Below are 18608 nucleotides of genomic sequence, written 5' to 3' on the forward strand. Positions count from 1 at the left end.
ACTCACTTACAAACTCACCTATGGCTTTAGCACAGGTCTTTCTGGAGACTTACCAGAGTTTGTACGATGGCATGGTTGGTTGCGTTCATATGTGCGTTGAGTGGAAAGGAGCACTCCCCATCACAGTAGTTGGCTGCATAGCCCTTTGGAGCGATTATCCAGTCCTTTTTAGGAAACAAATGGAACGTGATTTAAATTAAAAAGTTGCCAGCTTCTACAGACAACTGCACCCAATTAAGACCAGCTGAAAATTTTCCACTAACTTTTTCTTGAGGGGGAAAATGTGTTTTCACTGAAGGTTTTGTTTTTTGTTTTTTTTTGTAAGCTGTGACTTTTCCATGGACACCGATGTTCGTGTCCAAAGAATGGTGCATTGCTACGCGCTTCGCTGCCACAAATGAAAACAGTTTTATTTCCAAAACTGCTGCTGTGGCACTTTGTGAGGATTGTGGTTTGGACGCGTTTATGCTCCAATGTTTCCTGCAGGTTAGGTCCTCTGGCTGAACTACCGCTAGGGCCACTGGAGGAAGTTTCATCTGTCTAAATTCTCTACACATGGGGAAGAACGGCCTCCTTGAGCTGCAGGTGGCAAGGCTCTCCCAGCAAGGAACACAATGCCATAGGAAAAAAAAGTGATGTTTCCCCATAGGGATAACACCAAGAAAATTACAGCTTTTCTCCTGCTGCTACAAATGAGCCAAGAGTAAATTAAAACCAAAAAATGGTCCTTGTGTTAACAGTGCAGAAAGGTGTTTTTAAAGAGTCATCGTCGCCAATTATCAGGAGACACTTCTCCCTTGGCATCAGGTGTCAACACACATCTGGGTTAGCATGAATTTTGCCACAGCAGTAACTAAGCAGCCAGCAACTGTTGCCATAGCTTTCTAACTAAGCTTGTGGCGTGATTGCTGACACAAGGATTCCAGGGCACACCAGAACTACTCCATCATTTGACATACTCATTCAGCCATAATTTGCTCCTGGTTAAGCAAGCTGCTTTTTGTAAAGCAGGCACTCTCCTGATACACAAGCAAGCGCTGATTAAGTAAATACATTTGTGGTTTAGTGCTGTATAAGGGAAGCACTGCAAAGGGTGTGGAGGGGCAAGGTTTTTCAAGCTCTGCACACAAAAAGGTGCTGAATTAAAAAAAGAAGAGGACATTGACTGAAATGTGACATTTAATGCGCTAGAGTCTGGGCCCTAAATAGCTTGCCTGAGACACCTCCCTAGCCTTGCAGTGTTGCAACTAAAACCAATCTTTGGTCTTCCCACTGCAACCAGTGCTAACTTCTGGGGGCACCAGTTAGGGATTTTAACATAAGGGGAAGGTTAATATTGGGTTGATGACTAGAAAGACTTGGTTTTGTTAAAACTGGAACTTAAACCATTTGTTTTTCCTTATCATTAGAGGTATGCAGATACAAGTCCTTGCAGTGACTCCCATGAGTGACAGAGGATGGCTGTATATCTGTATCTCATAAAATATCACGCTTCCTCTGGATTCTGTCAAATGTCACAACTATCAATATTTATTTGCTCTTCCCCGTGACTGGTTTTAGCAGGGAGACACAAGGGACATTTTAAAGCATAATGGCAACCTTGAGTGGAATTACCATGACACTGTTTAGCTAACATTTCATAACAAAATGTCTAGTTTATCCAGTGAGAAACATCACACACCTGCCATCCCAAGTCTTGGAAGCTAACGTAAAGTTCATGCTTTCTGCACGCTGTTTTTAAGTCACTGCTGTTGTAATCTGTTAGGATAAAAAAGAACAAAACAGGAATTTAGAAAGTTAAAGAGGCAGAGCATCACTGCAGCACACAGCTGGGCAGATGTGTGCACTGCAGAGAAGAGTGCTTTGGACAGCCAAAGCAGGGCTGAGATTTTTAAGATACCTATGGGAATGATGGCACCCAAGTAACAGTGACTGGCTTAGAACTCCTTCATCCTCCCTTAAAAACCTGATGAGCAGTGCTCATAAAACACCTCCACTAAAATAATTTCTTAAAAATAAATCTCTGCTCCATCACCCAGCACATGCCACGTCTCTGCTGCCGCTCATGCTTCCAATGCACACTTCCCCAGGGTACATTCACAACACACACAGTTCCTGAGGGCATCACAAGCCTCGGAGGTTCCTTGTTGCCCTGTGCTGGTTAGCAGAAGTCCTTGCACAGCTCTGATGTCCTGCAGCCAAAAAAGCCATGTGCCTTTCCCCGAGCTTGCCCAGTTGGTGTCTCCACATTGCACAGAGGTGCTTCTCAGACCTGTATTAACCATACTTTGCAAAACTTCCCACAGCCCACCACCACACGTTGATCTGCAGATGACACAAGAGTTGACAAGCTCTCACCATTAACTTGATCTGTGTTGCCACCATTGCACAGAGTAGCACAGGATGCTCAGCTCTGACCCTTGCCATAGCATACAGTGAAGTTCTGACCATGCAGAAGTTGCTCAGACATGCCTATAAAATGCAGCTTTTGACTGTAAATGAAATTTCCTCTCTATATTTGGAAAGTGAGGCGGCTCCACGCACGAGCACCTGGGACCATGGTGAAGGGAGGACTCATGCTGTGACAGAGGGGCCTTTCACTTCCCCATTGCTGCCCAGATCCAGCTGAGCTGTGTGGCCCAGCAGCCATGCCCAAGACTCATGGCAGGGCAAAGAAAACACAGCACCTGTGGCAGGAAACAAAAGAGCCAGCCTTCAGCATGGATGGGGACACCAACGTTTGTCCCATAGGCAGGGCCTGGGGCCTGGCCTCCCAGCTCTCTACCAATGGGGCCTCCACTCCTGCGGCTCGGCAGGCTGACATACAAAGGTGGATGCCACATGAGGATGCCGAGGCCTCATTTTGGCCAAGCAGCCCCCAGTGCCCCTAACGCTGCGTGAAAGGGCACGGTCCCAGCACAGCTTTCCACAAACGTGGCAGCTGGGATAGAAAAATATTTTTAGTGACTTTTTCCTTGGCTCTGAATAAGCCTTTCTTTTTCTTCCCCCACCCCGCCCCCCCATCCCACCAACCCTAAGTTGGGGAACTACAAATGCAAATATTTATTCAAAAGAAAACTATAATACTAAAAGCACATCCAACTGACATTAAGGGCAGCCCAGTAACACAGCTGGGTACAGTTAACACCGAGGTCTGAAAAAAGACCCACACCTCAAAACAAACCCAGCCTCCAAACCACCACAGATTAGGGAGCTGTTTTTAGAAGCAGTTTGGGTTTTAAACATTTGGGATTGCATTTCAGGCTTTCAATAGCTTTGCTTCAATCACAAACGTAACCAGGTGAGCAGAGCTGGCTCTCAGGCTGCTGCAGCATAAACATGTGCTATTTCAGCCATGCCCAGTAGCTCAGGCTTTTTCTGTTCAACCTTTCCATTTGCAAACCAGACCTACCAAGCCGTAACCAGGGTGTGGGTTGGTTTGTTTTGTCGCTTGGGTTGTTTGTTTTTTTTTTTTGTTTTGTTTTTAAAGAAGCTTTTTGGTCCTTGAAATTCCTATCATGAGATGTTTCTAAAGGATCTGGTCATAATGAGGGGGAAAAAATGAGAAGCTACTTTTGGTGGTCAAAGGTTAGTACTTGAAAACACTACTTAATTATTCTATGAGAAACATGGTATTTGGTAGGTAATATTTAAGGAGAAGAGGAGGCTCAAGGGAGACCTTATCACTCCCAGCAACTTCCTGAAGGGAGGGCTGCAGTGAAGTGGGAATCGGCTTCTTCTCCCAAGTAAAAGCGATAGGACAAGAGGAAATGCTCTCATGTCACACCAGGGGAGGTTCAGGTTGGATATTAGGAAAAATTATTCTCAGAAGGAGTGGTGACACACTGGAATGGCCTGCCCAGGGAGGTGGTGGAGTCACTGTCGCTGGAGGTGTCCAAGAGACGTTTAGATGTGCCACTGAGGGATGTGGTTGGTGGGCATGGTGGAGATGGGTTGGACTAGATGATCTTAGTGGTCTCTTCCAACCTTAATGATTCTATGACTCTACTCCTAACCAAGGAGGCAGAACTACAGTATTTCCCAAATATGAGTTACTCCAATTACCTGTGGGAAAGGGAAGAAGGTGAGGGAAGTAGAGAAAACAGGTGTGGGAAGGAAGACTGTGAGCAATCAAAAGTTTAAGAAAACAGAGGAAAAAAATTACTGCTTAACAAACAGAACATACTATCAGTCTGTTCTCACACTGTGTGAAACTGGCCCTAAAAAATCCTGCATGTCACCAAATTCATACCCTTCATTGCTCACCAGCTACTGTCCATCCCAGGTGGACATCATCACACATAATGATCCATTCCTGATGGTTTGGGGCTTGGCACATGCCCTACAGCCACATAATTATGAGTCAAAAAAGAGTTTTTGATCAAGAGCTCAAGCTCACTGAACTAGTGAACCTGGCCTCCATGACACATTATCCCCAGTCCCTGGAAAGCAGTGTCAGCTGCTCCAGACCAGTGTGCTCAACTGTTTTAGCCCAAATTGCCATGCTTAGTGCCAGAGGCATCCACAACTTCTGAGAGTCCACAGAGCTGCTAGAGTTCCTATAAACTCACTGTAGATTTAGTGCATTTTCTGGTTGGGTACACCAGCTTGGCACTTGCAAGAGGCTGCAAGACTAAAAAAAATCAGCAGCAACAAAGAAAACAGCTATCAACCTCTTGTTCTGCACTTAAAATTAGTCTCAAGGCTTCTTATATGTAAGGGCAGTCCCAGCAGCATAAGTAGGTGGCTCTTCTCTGTTGTGCCTGCCCTCAGTGAGGTCTCACCACAATGCAAGCCTGCTCCTCTGCCAGCACAGATGTTTCTCTTAAGGCTGGACACTGGCATTTACATCACTGAAAAAGGAGAGGGAATAGTTTGACCCTAATGATCTTCCTCCTACTGATAGGTACACACCAACCTCAGATTTCCTACAACCTCTCCCATGTTAAGTGCTGGCAAAGGAGATATAAATATTTACTGAGATTGAGCTGCCTGAGAATACCCTCACTGCTCCCAAGGTGCCAGTTTACCAAATTCCACAGGGTAATTAATTGCCTCTGTAGTCCCAGATAGCTCTGACAGAGGTCTCTGAGGCCAACCACTTCTCCTTGGTGTTTGACTTTGGTGATCAGTCCAGATGAAGCCAGTGTAAACCGATCATGTGGATAACAACAGCCCACTTTACATGAAAGCAGCCTGCTGTGGGGGAACAAGGGGAGATGTCAGGCTGGAGAGGACATGTACGTGGCAGCACACATAGGAGGATTGGCCATGCTGCACCTTTAGTGGGCCTCTAAATGGAAGATTTGTTGCAAGACAGCATTTATGAACAACATCCCTACCACTGTGGGATCATTTGGCCTCATTTACCTTTAGTTTTTGCATGCACTGCCCTTTGTGGCACTGATCTCCCACATGCACAGGATAACCTGCCTGAAGCACTACACAGCATATGAATCTTCGCATGGAAGTGCTGCCTTGAGGGCCCCCTGCTTTGATGGAGCACCTCATATTATTCACCCTGGAGCCTCTGACGCTGAAGAGAAGGACCCAGGAAGGGAGTGTTTTATGAATCACAGAGCATCCTGAATTGAAAGGGTCCCACAAGGATCTCTGAGTTTGATTCCTGGCTCCACACAGAACCACGTAAAATCAGTCATGGAGGAGCTGACCATGGAGTAGCAATGCTTTAGCACTCAGCGGCTGCTGCCTTTTGAGTTGAAGATTCTCCAGCTCTTCTGGTAACAACATGGTCAGCCCAGAGCCTGGGGCCATGGGCTGAACCTACTGCAAAAATGGTTTGGCAATGGCCTCCAGACCTCACAAGAAACAGAGAAACACCTGCACTCTCCTCCCAGCCACCTCGTGCCTCCATGTCCTGGGCCTGAGCTGATGCATGATTTTCTGCCTCAACAACCAAAACCACTTTTTCTTTTATCCTGCTCATCCTCCTTCTGCAGATGAGCAGAGTTCAGATCCAGGAATGCATTGACGCAGGACTCGATGTCAAAGCAGTTCATAGCCATGGGGGTTACTCAGTTCTGCGTTATATAAGCCGGCTCCAGTTGTAACTACGTGTTTGTAATTCAGGGAAATAAGTGTTCTTGGCGAAAAACTACAGAGTATTTGGATTCTTATGCCACAGCCATAACCTTAGCTTCTAAGTGCTTGGTACTGACTGCAGGACAAGAACTGCACATCACTGGGGACACAGCAGGATCCCAGCTCTGCAGGCAGCAGCGTGCCTTTGCACAGTCCTTGGCTCACCAGATCCAGTGCCAAATCCAGCAGTATATTTCAAGGGCTCCTAACAGTGAGACTTAGAATTCTTTCCATTTTTAGATCATTTTGGATTTTTTTTTCTTTTTTTTTAAGTACTACCATGACCTAAATTACAGCATCGTTTGGAAAAGGGGTTCACTTTTGGAATGAAGCAAAAAAAAACCCAACCAACAAACCAAGTGTTCACTAACGGAGGGAAGGTTCAATCCACAAAAAAGCACCAGCTCCAGCCAGCTGCTAGACTGTCCAGGAGAGAAACTGCCTTCAAGCCCTGATAGATGGTGTCAATCCCTGCTGAAGGACAAGCATGCACCAAACATCTGATGAAATGCAAGATGCAAGGGAAGAGGAAGTTGTGCACATGGTACTGTGCCTGCCTTGGATCCTAATGCATCTGTGCACCCCCAGGAGTGAAATGACTGTCAGGGTAACTTCTGGACCCATATCCTTCTTTGTCCCATTGCAAATGCTTCCCCTGTCCTGCTTGCATTGGTGGAGCATGGACACAGGAATCCACTCAACTAAAAAAGAGTGGATCTTCTCATCAATGCTAAAAATGCACATTAGTTCATGGAGTCATCCCTGCTCAGGATGCCCGGTGCCTCTCAAACTATTAAATTGACCACTTTTTAAGGAGAACAGACTCTGAGAGTGTCACACTTAGAAAGGAAAATAAGCTGACAGTCTCTCTTTTCTAAACACAGAAACCAAACAAACATACATCTTAACATCAAATTCTCCTCCTTTTCCCCGCCTTAAATCCACAGAGGCTCAACTATACCTTGTTGATGACTGAACTGCCAAATTCCAAGTTTTAAATTAAAGCTTCTTTGAGCCATGAGAGCTCAAAAAAGCACTTGAGACCACAGAACAGCCAGCTACGTTTTTTCCCTTTTTGTCTTTTTATACTTTTATAATCTGATGCCTGGTGTAGTAAAGAAGGCAGCAATGTAAAAATGGCCCTTTGGCCCAATATATATTTTCCCTCTGGAGCTTTGAGCTATATCTTTTAATTTAATAGTACTCAAAATTTGTTTTCAGCACTGCAAAGCTTATGGAGTTAAGGAGAAACTGGAGCCTATTCTAACTCTGAAGCGAGTGCCTACATGGATAAACAGTACCTATGCTCTGGGCAGGGAGGTTACTCAGCCACTAACCCCAACAAAATGCAATGGGATAGCATGGCAGATGGATGCTGGCTCCCTGTGTCTCCTCCCAGCCCACTTTCCCCAGCTCTCCTGCCAGCCCCAGAGGACAAAGCCTCCAGCACAGCACCGCTGGCAGCCATACCTGCACCCTGCCAGCATGTGCAGTGCCACAATGGGTGCAGCCTGCCCACTGTCCAAGCATGCTAGAGAAGGTTTAGTGGGAGCTATTGGTAATAGGTGAACGGTTGGACTGGATGATCTTTTAGGTCTTTTCCAACCTTGGTGATTCTATGATTCTATGATTCTAACACAGCCAAAGGATTCTCACTGCAGTTTTGGCCATGCTGGCTCATCTCCCCATGCTGGGTCTGAAGGTACACCGACAAAAGGCAATCACCTCTCTTCCTGGGGGTATAGTCATTTATAGGTGCTGGAAAAGCAGAGATTCTATTAGAAAAGAAGGGGGCAGCATAGGCAAATTAATCAAGTAGCTTGGAATGAGCTGAAATGTTTGAGAGGAAAGAAGGTACACGATGAATGAAGGACTGCAGCACTGTGATATAAGGCAGAGCAGCTGGAAAGCAGACAAGACGTACACAGCAGGACTTTCTCAGTTTCTGTCAGAATTTCAGAGCTGTCCCACCATCACGTAACAGCACTCCTAAGGTTGTTGTACAACACCTGCAATGTGCAAACTTTCCACAGCAAACAAGCAAGTCTGCTTGCACACTTGAAAACATACATCACCATTTACATGGCTGTTCCCTTTGGGGGGAAAAAAATAAATCTTGTGTTATTCTACTAGCTTTTCCAAAGAAAACCAAGAGAAGATCCTGCTGGAAATGCATATGTGCAGTATGCTAGATCTCAGTGTACACCAAGATCGAGTCTTGTAAATTTGGTATTTCGCATGGTGTGATTCTAGGCAAAAACTGAATTCAGTGTCTGTGATTTCACAGATGGTCTGCATTCCAGCCTAGATTTGAGGACTCCTGAAAGACTCCTTACATGAGATTCCTTCTCCCATTATACTGCAGATGCAACCTGCACCCTCAAAGAGCAGCATCCCACTTCAGATCTCCTTTCTTGCTTTTGTACATCAATGCAAAAAGAAACATCCTAAGAAGCGACCCCAGTTCCCAGCCAGAAAGGGCTTTCCGTGATTACCTGTGACAGTTGACACCCTGGAAACATCCTGAGCCTGAGTGGAGCGGTTTCGATTTTGCTGCCTGCGCCTGTTTGTCGCTGACCTCGTAGTCCGGACGTGGACTTCACTCACTTTGAAGAACGCCACCATGAAAGGCTGCTTGTCATAAGGGCCATCTCGCCCTATAAGGCCTGCTTCTCTAGGGTTTACACTGAAACCTTCAAATCAAACAGGAGAGTTAGAGAAATTGTGCAGTTGGATTGCTATTTCCAGAGCTGTGGCATCCCCAGAAGCACTATTTCTTCTCTTCTTGATCATGCTGTTTCTCTTCTATTGCTTCCCTTCTGCCACTATAACCTACTGACACTTTTACAACAGCAACCTGTCCACCCAAGACAAGAGGCTCCATCGTGGCACTCAGCTCTTTGGACTCTTGTGGTACTTCTACTCCATTTTAGGCCTTAAATAGGTATAGAGAAAGATACATAAAACACAAAGCCTGATTGTCTCAGGACATTATTCTGCTGCCGGTGAAATACAAGGTGCAGAAATGGGTTTAGGAGATCTTTGAAGAAAGCAGAGGGCAAAGAAACAAGGTGTATTGGTCAGAGCTCAGGAACGGGCCCTCAGCACATTTGGGGAGCCACTAACATTTCCTCAGGGAATAGAGTGGACAATCCTTCTGGTCTCATTTGACCCCACAAGCATACCAAACTCTAAGATGAAGTGACAAAAAGAAAACATAATTAGAGGTTTGTTCCTGTAGAAATAAGATGTTGTTGTCTTTTTTTGTCATCTTGTGCTCACCTAGATCTTCTCTGTCCCCACTGCTTATCCTCTAAAACCCAATTTCATATTCCCTTGCAGACTCTTCTCTCCTTTTCCACCTTTCAAATTTTCTGTGAAATGCTATCATTTCAGCTGCCTTCACCAGCCCACAAAGGCAGGTTGGTTGCTCATTCCCAACATTACAACTGGACGCCGTTAACACCACTTCCAGACAGCATCCAAAAGGCTTGTGAGATGAACTTGCATTAACTGATCCATGACCTACCGTCGCGGGTCACCACGCTCAGCTGGAGTCCCATGTTGTGCTGAGGATTCATCACCCACATGTTACTGGTGGCAGTGACATCAAACTCCAACCAGCCCTCCTCCGAAGCCCATACTGCCCGTGTATCCAGCAGAAACAGGTCAGAGGCTCTGCAAAGATGAGTAATGACAAGATAGTGATATCTGGGTTTTTCTCCACTAGCTTTTGCTCTTATAGTGCTGGGGAAAACAAAAGCAGAAATCATTAAAAGAAATATTTACAGCTATTGAAAAACAACCCCCAAACTCTGCCTGTTTGTATCCAGAGTTCTTCCACACCATGCACATGCTTCTGCATGTGAAACAAGATTGCAAAGTTTTTTCCACTGTTTTCTAGGCTGGAAGAAAAGGAATCTCAGTCCTTAGGTCTGGGCGTTTCTCCATCAGCAAGATATTCATAAGCCACTCTTCTTCCTGAAGAGAGTAATTCTAGCCCTGGCAGGATAGCAGTCAAATTACCAGCACTTCCAGGCATTCAATAACTTTTTTGAAAGGGTTTTAGTGGTTTCAGCCCAACTTCCACAAAGCAGATCTACCACAATTGACAAAAATAAAAATTAAAAAAATCAAGCAATACGCCAAGCATCAAAAACTGAAACAAGATGAAACATATGGCCCATAAAAACTTTTTGCTATGGTTTAGAAACATGGATTAGAGAGGGTTGTTCCAAGGATATTGGTACTGGCTCTCCTTCCTGGGTTTCAGCTTCAAATGCTATCAATGCCTTTTCTGCAGGATCAAGCAAGCCCAAAAATTCAGCTCAATGAAATCAACTGTAGAAGGACCCAGAGAAATCCTGTATACATATTACACGCATGACTTTTCTGTATAAGAAAGTAATGATTCCTGTCCTTAACAGGGGATCAGCATCACAAAGTAGATATAAGGCACCAGTCTCATCTTCACTTGCTTATGCCCCTGTGGAATTTTTTTTCTAACAATAACTCACTGAAAAAACAGAGTACCTATCCCTTCCACTCATCAAAGGTTAACTTCAGAAAAAAAGAAGTTTTGATTGAGTTACATTTTATTTTTGGCCAACTGCTATGTCATACTGCCCAGCAGCTTGGTTTACATGACATCACACATGGAAAAATAAGCACTTAAGTATATTAGGGCTCCTCGTGCGGCTATTTTTACAACGTGGAGGCCTTCCTCTGCCTTGCTGGTAGCCGCACTCTGTGGTTGACTCAGCAGCCTTTCCCACAGGAGTCTTTGCCACCGCTCCTCTAATGGAAAGAGGGTTCAGGGATAACTCTGACCTTCCCCTCCAACTGCAGCGAGTGGTCAGGGCATCTATCCCAAATCAAACAGCTCTGGCTGCAAAGCTGCCTGTAAGATCAAACCCTATATAGGCCTTCACGAATACTCAAGCGTATGGAATTAGTCAACTCTGCAAAAATGTAAAGAGGAGGCTTAGACCTTAATTCACAGAAACACACACACAATCACAGAATGGTTTGGATTGGAAGGAACCCTTAAAATCAACTAGTTCCATCTCCCTGCTATAGGCAGGGACACTTCCCTCTAGATCAGATTGCTCAAAGCCCCATCCAGCCTGGCACTGAATGCCTCCATGGAGGGAGCATCCACAACCTCCTTGGGCAAATTCCCATTGCCTTGCAGTTTGTAAAGGTACTTGGCTATCACAGACCTATAAAGCCAGAGAAGACCAAATGTCATTCATCCACTGAACTTCCAGCAGGATCAACTACATCCACGTCACTCCTGTGAGATATTTGCCTGACCTGATCTCACAGATTTCTAGTCTCTAGAACTTTACCATCTTTCCAGGAAGTCCAATATGCTTCTGTTTTGTTCGCTATTTTATCTACAATTTCTAACTAAAACGACATAAAAATCTTTTCTCATAACAATATCAAGTCTCCAGTCTCTCCTTGCAAGTCATGTTTTCTAGACTCAACTATTCTCATTGCTATTTTATAAACCCAGCTTTGATCAAGGTCCGACGGATCCAGAGCACAGTGGAGGGATAATCTTCACGTGCCTCAGAGACTGTACTTCTACTTGCATACCACAGAATAGTATTTTGGCTTTTTCACAAAACCCACGCTGTTAACTCATGACCGCCTTGTGATTCACTATAATCCTTATATTCATGCTGCTGAACTGCAGAGTACCCAGTCACTTCCTCGGGTGTATTTACATCAATGAATTCTCATGCCTAAATGTAGCTCTTCTTTCTACCAAATCACACTTTTTTTCCTCCATCATTACAGATTTGTCTTCCATTGGGTCTTCTCCATCTCAGTGTCCTCCAAAAATACAATAAGCAAACCGTCTGACCAAGGTACAGTGCTACCAAATGAGAATGCTCCACTTCAGCCCAGTATTTCACACTGTCTCTGGGCAAATTTAAATTCATTCATTAAATGCAGAAAAAGGGACAAGTGGTCTTTCCAATCCAGTTAATAATTTTTAAAAATAAAGAGTTAATAAATACAGGACTGTTTTTTAGTCAGTTCCTCCATTCAGCTGTCTTTTGCCCTGCTTGGCTGGATGAAGCCATGCAGATTCAGGTACTGCAGATACCACGCATACCGGATAGATATTAGCATGTAACATGCTCATATTTTCTGCCTCAGTCTTTTTTCAGTTAATGTTTGTTACTTGAACCTCATCAACAAAACATTGTGACTTGGCATTCCTCTGCTTCTAGAATTATGTGGGAAACCACTGGAACCTTCCCGTAGGGATGGCTTACAGAGGGGAACAACCTGCAACTGCTGCCATTTGTGGCAACATAGCTGCCAACAGAAAGGCAGGCTTCAGTGATGTGAATCCCATACTCCTCATCTTGCTCCTAATACATTCACATGGAAATGCAGCCACCTAACTGCCTTTGCTCATCTTTTTTTTTTTTTTTTTTTTCCCTGTTTTTTTTCCTCAAATTCTGCTTTCTAAAGACCACAGAGAACATTTTATTCCACCTCTCCTACTAGGACTGCAAAAGAAGGGAGGGAAGTGTAAGAGCTATTGCTGCTGCATAGCCTTACTCCCATTCCTGATTCTGGTCTCTAGGCTGACTTTGGCAGGGACCACTTTTGTTCTCTTGTTTTTGCTTACTGGGTCCATACTCTGACCTTACCAGTTTCAAAAGTTGGAGCCCACACACAGCAGACAAGCAGAGGTCTCCTGCAAGTGAAGGATGCTGCTGGATAAAGGAAAAACAACATCTGAAAATGGCAACTAAACCTAGTGGAGACAGTCTGCCCCCACTGGTATATGCATCAGCTTCTTGTCTGCACTAAACAATGCCACAAATTTCCCCTTATAGCCAGGTCAAGAAGAAAATAGTTTGGGAAGAATGCAGACACCATGTTGAAGAGTGCTGTACACAAGCAAATGTCCATATTCAAGGCAAAATCTTAAGAGTGGACGAGAAGGTAAATCTTCTCTGCCTAAACCTGCCTCAGGGTTTTTAGGCAACTATTGTTACATTTTACTGTTACTACAGTGCTCAACAGTCTCACTTATATTTTCAGTCTGCCTAACCATCTGGATAAGTTTAATTAACGACTTCCATTATGAGGGTGCTGCAGGCATGATATATATTATTAAAGACAAACAAAAGGAACTAAGCCTATGAGCTGAAAAACCTTCCTGAGACAAGACAGGAGACATTAATCATAGAACGGCTTTGGTTGGGAGGGACCTTAAAGCCCACCCAGCTCCCATTCTGTGCCATGGGCAGGGCTGCTCCCCACCAGCTCAGGCTGCTCAGGGTGCCATCCAACCTGGCCTTGAGCCTCCAGGGATGGGGCACCACACTTCTCTGGGCAGCTGCGCCAGCACCTCACCATGCTCTGTGTAAAGAATTTCTTCCTATCATCTCGCCTAATTTTGTCTCTTTTAGTTTAAAGCCATTTAAAGTCAGTCCCCCTCCTGTAATCCCTTCAAGTGCTGACAAGCTGCAACTGTGGTCTCCACAGAGGAAGATGCAAGCTAAGGATTCCTAACTCAAACTAGGATCATTCTGTCCAGGATCAGGACCCAAGATACTGTCTCAAGTCCCAGGAAAGAAATGGAAGTCTTTCCATGGCCTTCAGAAGACTCTGGAGGAGGACTGAGAAGCTAAGGTCAACAAAGCAATCACAAGTGGCTGCAATAAACAGAAGGAAGTACACAGTTTACTGTAGAAACGGAACCTGTGTGATTCAGAAGGCAGGATTTAGCTCCAGTGTCCACAGAGAGTAATATGATTTGTCAGATATAAATATCAGATATTGCTACTATTCTTAAAACTGGCATCCCAACCATGCACTCAGGGCACTTACAGGAGAAACAGCTTGCATTTAATTTCAGTGCTTTTTCCCCCCATAAGAAAAATATTTTGTTAACTTAAACCTCTGTGTAAACCTTTCAAGAAAACGTCTCTGGGTGTTAATTCTCTTTAATTGAACACTAATTAGATTAGAATTTAGTCAAATTAGTAACCAGGTCAAGTGATTAATCTAAGTAACTATACTTAGTGAAACATTCCCATTAAAGTAATTTCTCTGTTTTGGCTGCACATTACAACATGGAACTTTGCTACACCAAAAACACCAAAGCTATAAAAAGCTAACTATAAAGACGCATATGTTGAGCTAAATTTTCTACTTTCCCACCCTCCCTGGCCTTTTTTCTCTGAGAAGGCAGGAGTTTTACCAGGGAGACAGTGAGAATAAACAGAACTCTCACCTTCAAAATGACCAAGTTAAAGATCTCTTATTTTAATTACAGAGCTCAGAACAACATTTTTGGCCCAACTTCAAAGCTAGCAATTACACAGGTGTTTAAAGGATTGTTACGCATCAACAGCCATTTACCAAAGCATTAATTACTTTAAATCTCTAAAACTTTCCTCATCTGAACCTTTTTGTTTACTTTTCTTCAAAGACAAGTTGACATAATAGTCTAGACTGCCTAACAGCAGTTTCTCAAAAGGGCATTTTGAACAGAAATGTATGGGATTTACATTTTAATTAACACACTTAGTAAATACTATTTTCTTCTGACTCCCTCTGGATATGAGTCTTTAGTTTGAACAGACACTGCCTCTCTATAAAAATGATTCTGCACATAGCAAACTATGAAGATTATTTGCTCTTATCAACTAGCGACAAATAACTGCACTCTTACAGTTCTTACAGAGTTGAATGGAGCTCTAAATAGAATCAAACCTGGAAATCACAGCCCTTCCAAAACTGTAGATCCACCATCTTTCAAAAGATGCAAGTCCATAAGCTCTTAAAAAATGTTATTATTTATAGAACAAGTTGTATGTGAAGCTCATACAGCATAAGGCACTGCCAACAGATACTATATAAAGTCCTAACAACTTTGCATGTTTAAATGATCATTACTCCAGAGATTTAAAAGCACCATAGAAAATCTCATCCATCAACGCTCATTCATGCACAGAGCTTCAGGCAAGGAAATGCCTGCACCTGCAACAAGCTGTCATGGAAAGCAAAGGCAGTCTCTATCGTTATAGGAAAAAGAAGAAAGACTCTGTTTAACTGACTTGAAGAAGCTATGCCACCTCTGGGCCAGGGGAAAGGATGTGCCCATCCTATAAAAAGTTTTTAGAAATGAGAAAGAAAATATTAGATGGTTTCAGCCTAGAAATGAAGCTACTTCCAGAACTAAATAGGAAGCCAACAACTGGGTACTAATTTGAAGGGAAATGCACAGAACGGAGTGCAGGAACGCGTCTGAAGGGACAGGCAGGTCAGCTGGGCTTCACACTGCTCATACCACCACTGCTTTGTCTGATAAAAGCTCCCAAGAGCTGAAAAGGCTGTCCTGTGTCACTGCAATTGCCCCTGCAGGTAAAGTCTGCAGGGGTGTGGGGTTAACTTCTGTAGACTCACTGGAAGAGCAGAGGGGTTTTAAGGCTGCACCTGGCAAAGAGGTGAGAAACCTTGAGCTGGCTGCTGGACGTGGCTCCCCCAGCCCAATAGTGGGGAAAGCTCAGTCTACATGTCCGTGACCAATCCCAGCAAAGCCAGCACTGATATTTGAGTTCAAAGGTGTTTCCTCACATCCAGCGTATTCAGGTTGTGACCTTCACAGCTCTCAGGAATGAACACTTTACCCACAACAACAGTGAAAAAAAAGAAATCAGCCCAGATCAGATGGAAAGGACACATATTTCTTATTTCCTTGACAATGATTTACGGACGCTAGAGGGACATTCTAGTTGTAATGATGGTTAACAGTACTACTACTCAGCATTTCTGAGCCATGGAGGAGAGTGTAAATGTATGTAAGAGAAACAAGGCGCTTACGTAGCATTCTTTAGTTTTAGCAGAAAAAGCCATCTGGTTATGGAACTGTTAAGTCTCATCCAGAATAACTGTGACTTTTGAACTACTAAAAACAACTACCCGACAACACAACAAATTGCATACACACAGTGGGAGTTGAACTGAAATGCTGACAGACACTTCTCTATAGCATCATGGAAACAGCTCTATCATATACAAATATATGCACACTGTATACAAACCTGACCCTAACTTGAAACAGATTGATGCTGGCTTTGTCATCTGTGTTACACAACCCAGTCCCAAATCCAGTTGAGGACAGTTATTTATTTTTTAAACTATAAACACTGCCGGCAAATCATTTTGCCCTTTAGATTAGAAGCTCGGATCATATTTGTATAAATATCCTGTTGCAAAGAGGAAGACTTTATTACCGCCGTAACAGGCAGCTAAAAAGTGATGACAACCTTAACCCTTCCAGAGCTGTGCTCAGCAGAAGAACGTGCTCTTGAGACACTGGCTGGGGAGGGCACCCTGACGTCCACATGTGTCTCATCACATCGGAGGAATCTTTCTCAAGTTCTCATATTTCATTCCAGGTGCAAATGAAACTGTTTAATAAACGCTGGCCATTAAGGTATGGTATCTGCCTTTGATCACTAGCACAGGCCTCTGTGTTTTTCATAGATCGGTTGTTTAGACAGTGGGGGAGTGTTGCGAGGTCTGCATTAACAGGATATTTACACTTGAAAACACACTGATGATCCAATCTGAGGACTAACATCTTTGATCAGCCACAGAGTGCCTTCCCTCCCTGCTCCTGACCTGACACCTCGCTGAGTGAGAGCGAGGAAAAATCGAGAAAGGAGAAAAAATTAATGATCTGTTTCCAGAGACAAACTAATTTCCTCCTTTCCCTTGCAAAGGTCTCACTTACATAGCAATCCAATCCAAAAGCTATTGAAAGTCACAGAGGGCTTTGCTGGTCTTCCACAAAACCAGTTCTTCACCTCAGAAACAAGGCCGTGCTTAGCCCAAGAGGGACAAGCATCATGTCCCCACTTTCTACGCATGCCAACGGAAGGAAAAAAAAAAATAGGGAGAAGAAGAAAAAATCGCACCCCAGCTTTCAAAGAGGCCACAGTCTATCTCGATCCCCAAAGCCATCCCACTCAGAGTAAACCAGAAGCCACCCCAGCACTGCCATGCTCATCTCCACTCCGCAGTCAGAAATCCACACAACCAACAGCTGACCTATCCTGAAGGTTTCATTCATCTCTCTGCAACATCCCACTGGCATCTCCAGCAGTTTGTGCTACGACAGAATGCGGCTGCGAGCCGTGGCTTGGTTATAAAACAAAAGCTTAGTTTCCAGGCACTATTTTTTTTAACCTTACGAAAGGGTGGAAGGAATGGGGAGATGAAAATATTACTGACACAAGTGAGTCAGTATTAAAAATGTTTTCTTTTTGAAGAGAGAATGTGCTCAGACCACACTGTCCACAATGTGTGTTTCATTGCCTGGAGACTCCGTGAGTATCGCTTTCATATTTCTGATTGCTTTTAACATGGAGAGTGCCAAGTTGCTCCCTGAAGGTTTCCTGCTGTTTCAATAAGCATTGATCTCTGAGCATCCACACTCTTTCTGTACACACCCCTACCTAGGAGACCGTCTCAAATGGCTGCATATAATCTTTTCTTTTAGCCTTGCCTATGCTGGCAAAAATAAGTTTGATAATTCAGCAGAAGGTAGAGATTTTAAGTCTCAGGTTTTGCTTTGCTTGTAGCCAACATGCTGTGCCCTAGGGAGTTACCAGCAATGCCCTGTGATTCTGCTAAACAGAGCCCACATTTGGATTGGAGTCATACGCTGACGCTGTTATTCCCCAGATTATCTTCTTGGTTTTTTTGTTTAAGGAATTCTGAACTCAGCCACTCCCTTAAACTTCATCTAAGCAAAGGGATACTTCCATGCTCAGGTGATAATTTGGATATACTGAATCTTCCTCTTTACAGATCTCCTACCCTTGCAAACTCATTTCTTTGAGAGGAATGGAAAAGTTTTTTTCATTTACATTTTTTTCCCTCAGTGGTGCACACTACCTTTATGAGGAGGTTAAAATCCATTTATACCAGATGCCCTGGTAAGAGTTGTTTGCAACCAAAAGTATTTTAGTATCTACAAATAATTGTCACAGGCAACTGTTAACCTCATAAAAGCCACGATTACGATGGTGCCTTTGAACTTTCTGTTGAGACTGTCAACACTGTCTGAACACCATTTTCTGTGGCCTTCAGAGGTGAACTTTCCTAAGCAGAAGGAATATTTGCCAACAGAACAAGATGAAGGAAGTTGCTACTTCAACTCCTTATATGTCACCTGCTAGCTCACGAGTTAAACTTCAAGATCAGTACAGACTCTTCTTTATGCAATAAAATATCATCGTATGTCAGGAAATATCAGGCTGTTATTCAAACTATTAGTCTAAAGGAAGTGTGACACAATATTTTTTTTAAGTCAAAGGCAGCTGTTATTTTTTGGCTCATAAGATGTCCACTAAAATGCAACAGAAGCCTTACAAATATTTAGCAAGTTCCTTCAAAAAATAGTGTTAGGGTTTTTTTTTTAACCTTCTACAGCTTTCAGCAGGAAAAGAAAACCC

At 43.7% G+C, this 18608-nt stretch overlaps 1 protein-coding gene across 1 annotated transcript in view; it reads right to left on the reverse strand.

Moving 5' to 3' along the window:
- The window catches only part of BMP6 (bone morphogenetic protein 6), an 85794-nt gene that overhangs the window by 1682 nt on the left and 65504 nt on the right, over positions 1–18608 (reverse strand). The window contains exons 3-6 of the mRNA XM_010708455.3: positions 9632–9780; positions 8598–8795; positions 1682–1758; positions 54–164 (exon numbers count right to left, since the gene is read on the reverse strand). Of these exons, the coding sequence (XP_010706757.3) occupies positions 54–164; positions 1682–1758; positions 8598–8795; positions 9632–9780 (535 nt within the window). The remainder of the gene's footprint in view (positions 1–53; positions 165–1681; positions 1759–8597; positions 8796–9631; positions 9781–18608) is intronic.

The sequence above is a fragment of the Meleagris gallopavo genome, chromosome 3, assembly GCF_905368555.1.
Source record: "Meleagris gallopavo chromosome 3, MGAL_WU_HG_1.1, whole genome shotgun sequence".
Lineage (NCBI taxonomy): Eukaryota > Metazoa > Chordata > Aves > Galliformes > Phasianidae > Meleagris > Meleagris gallopavo.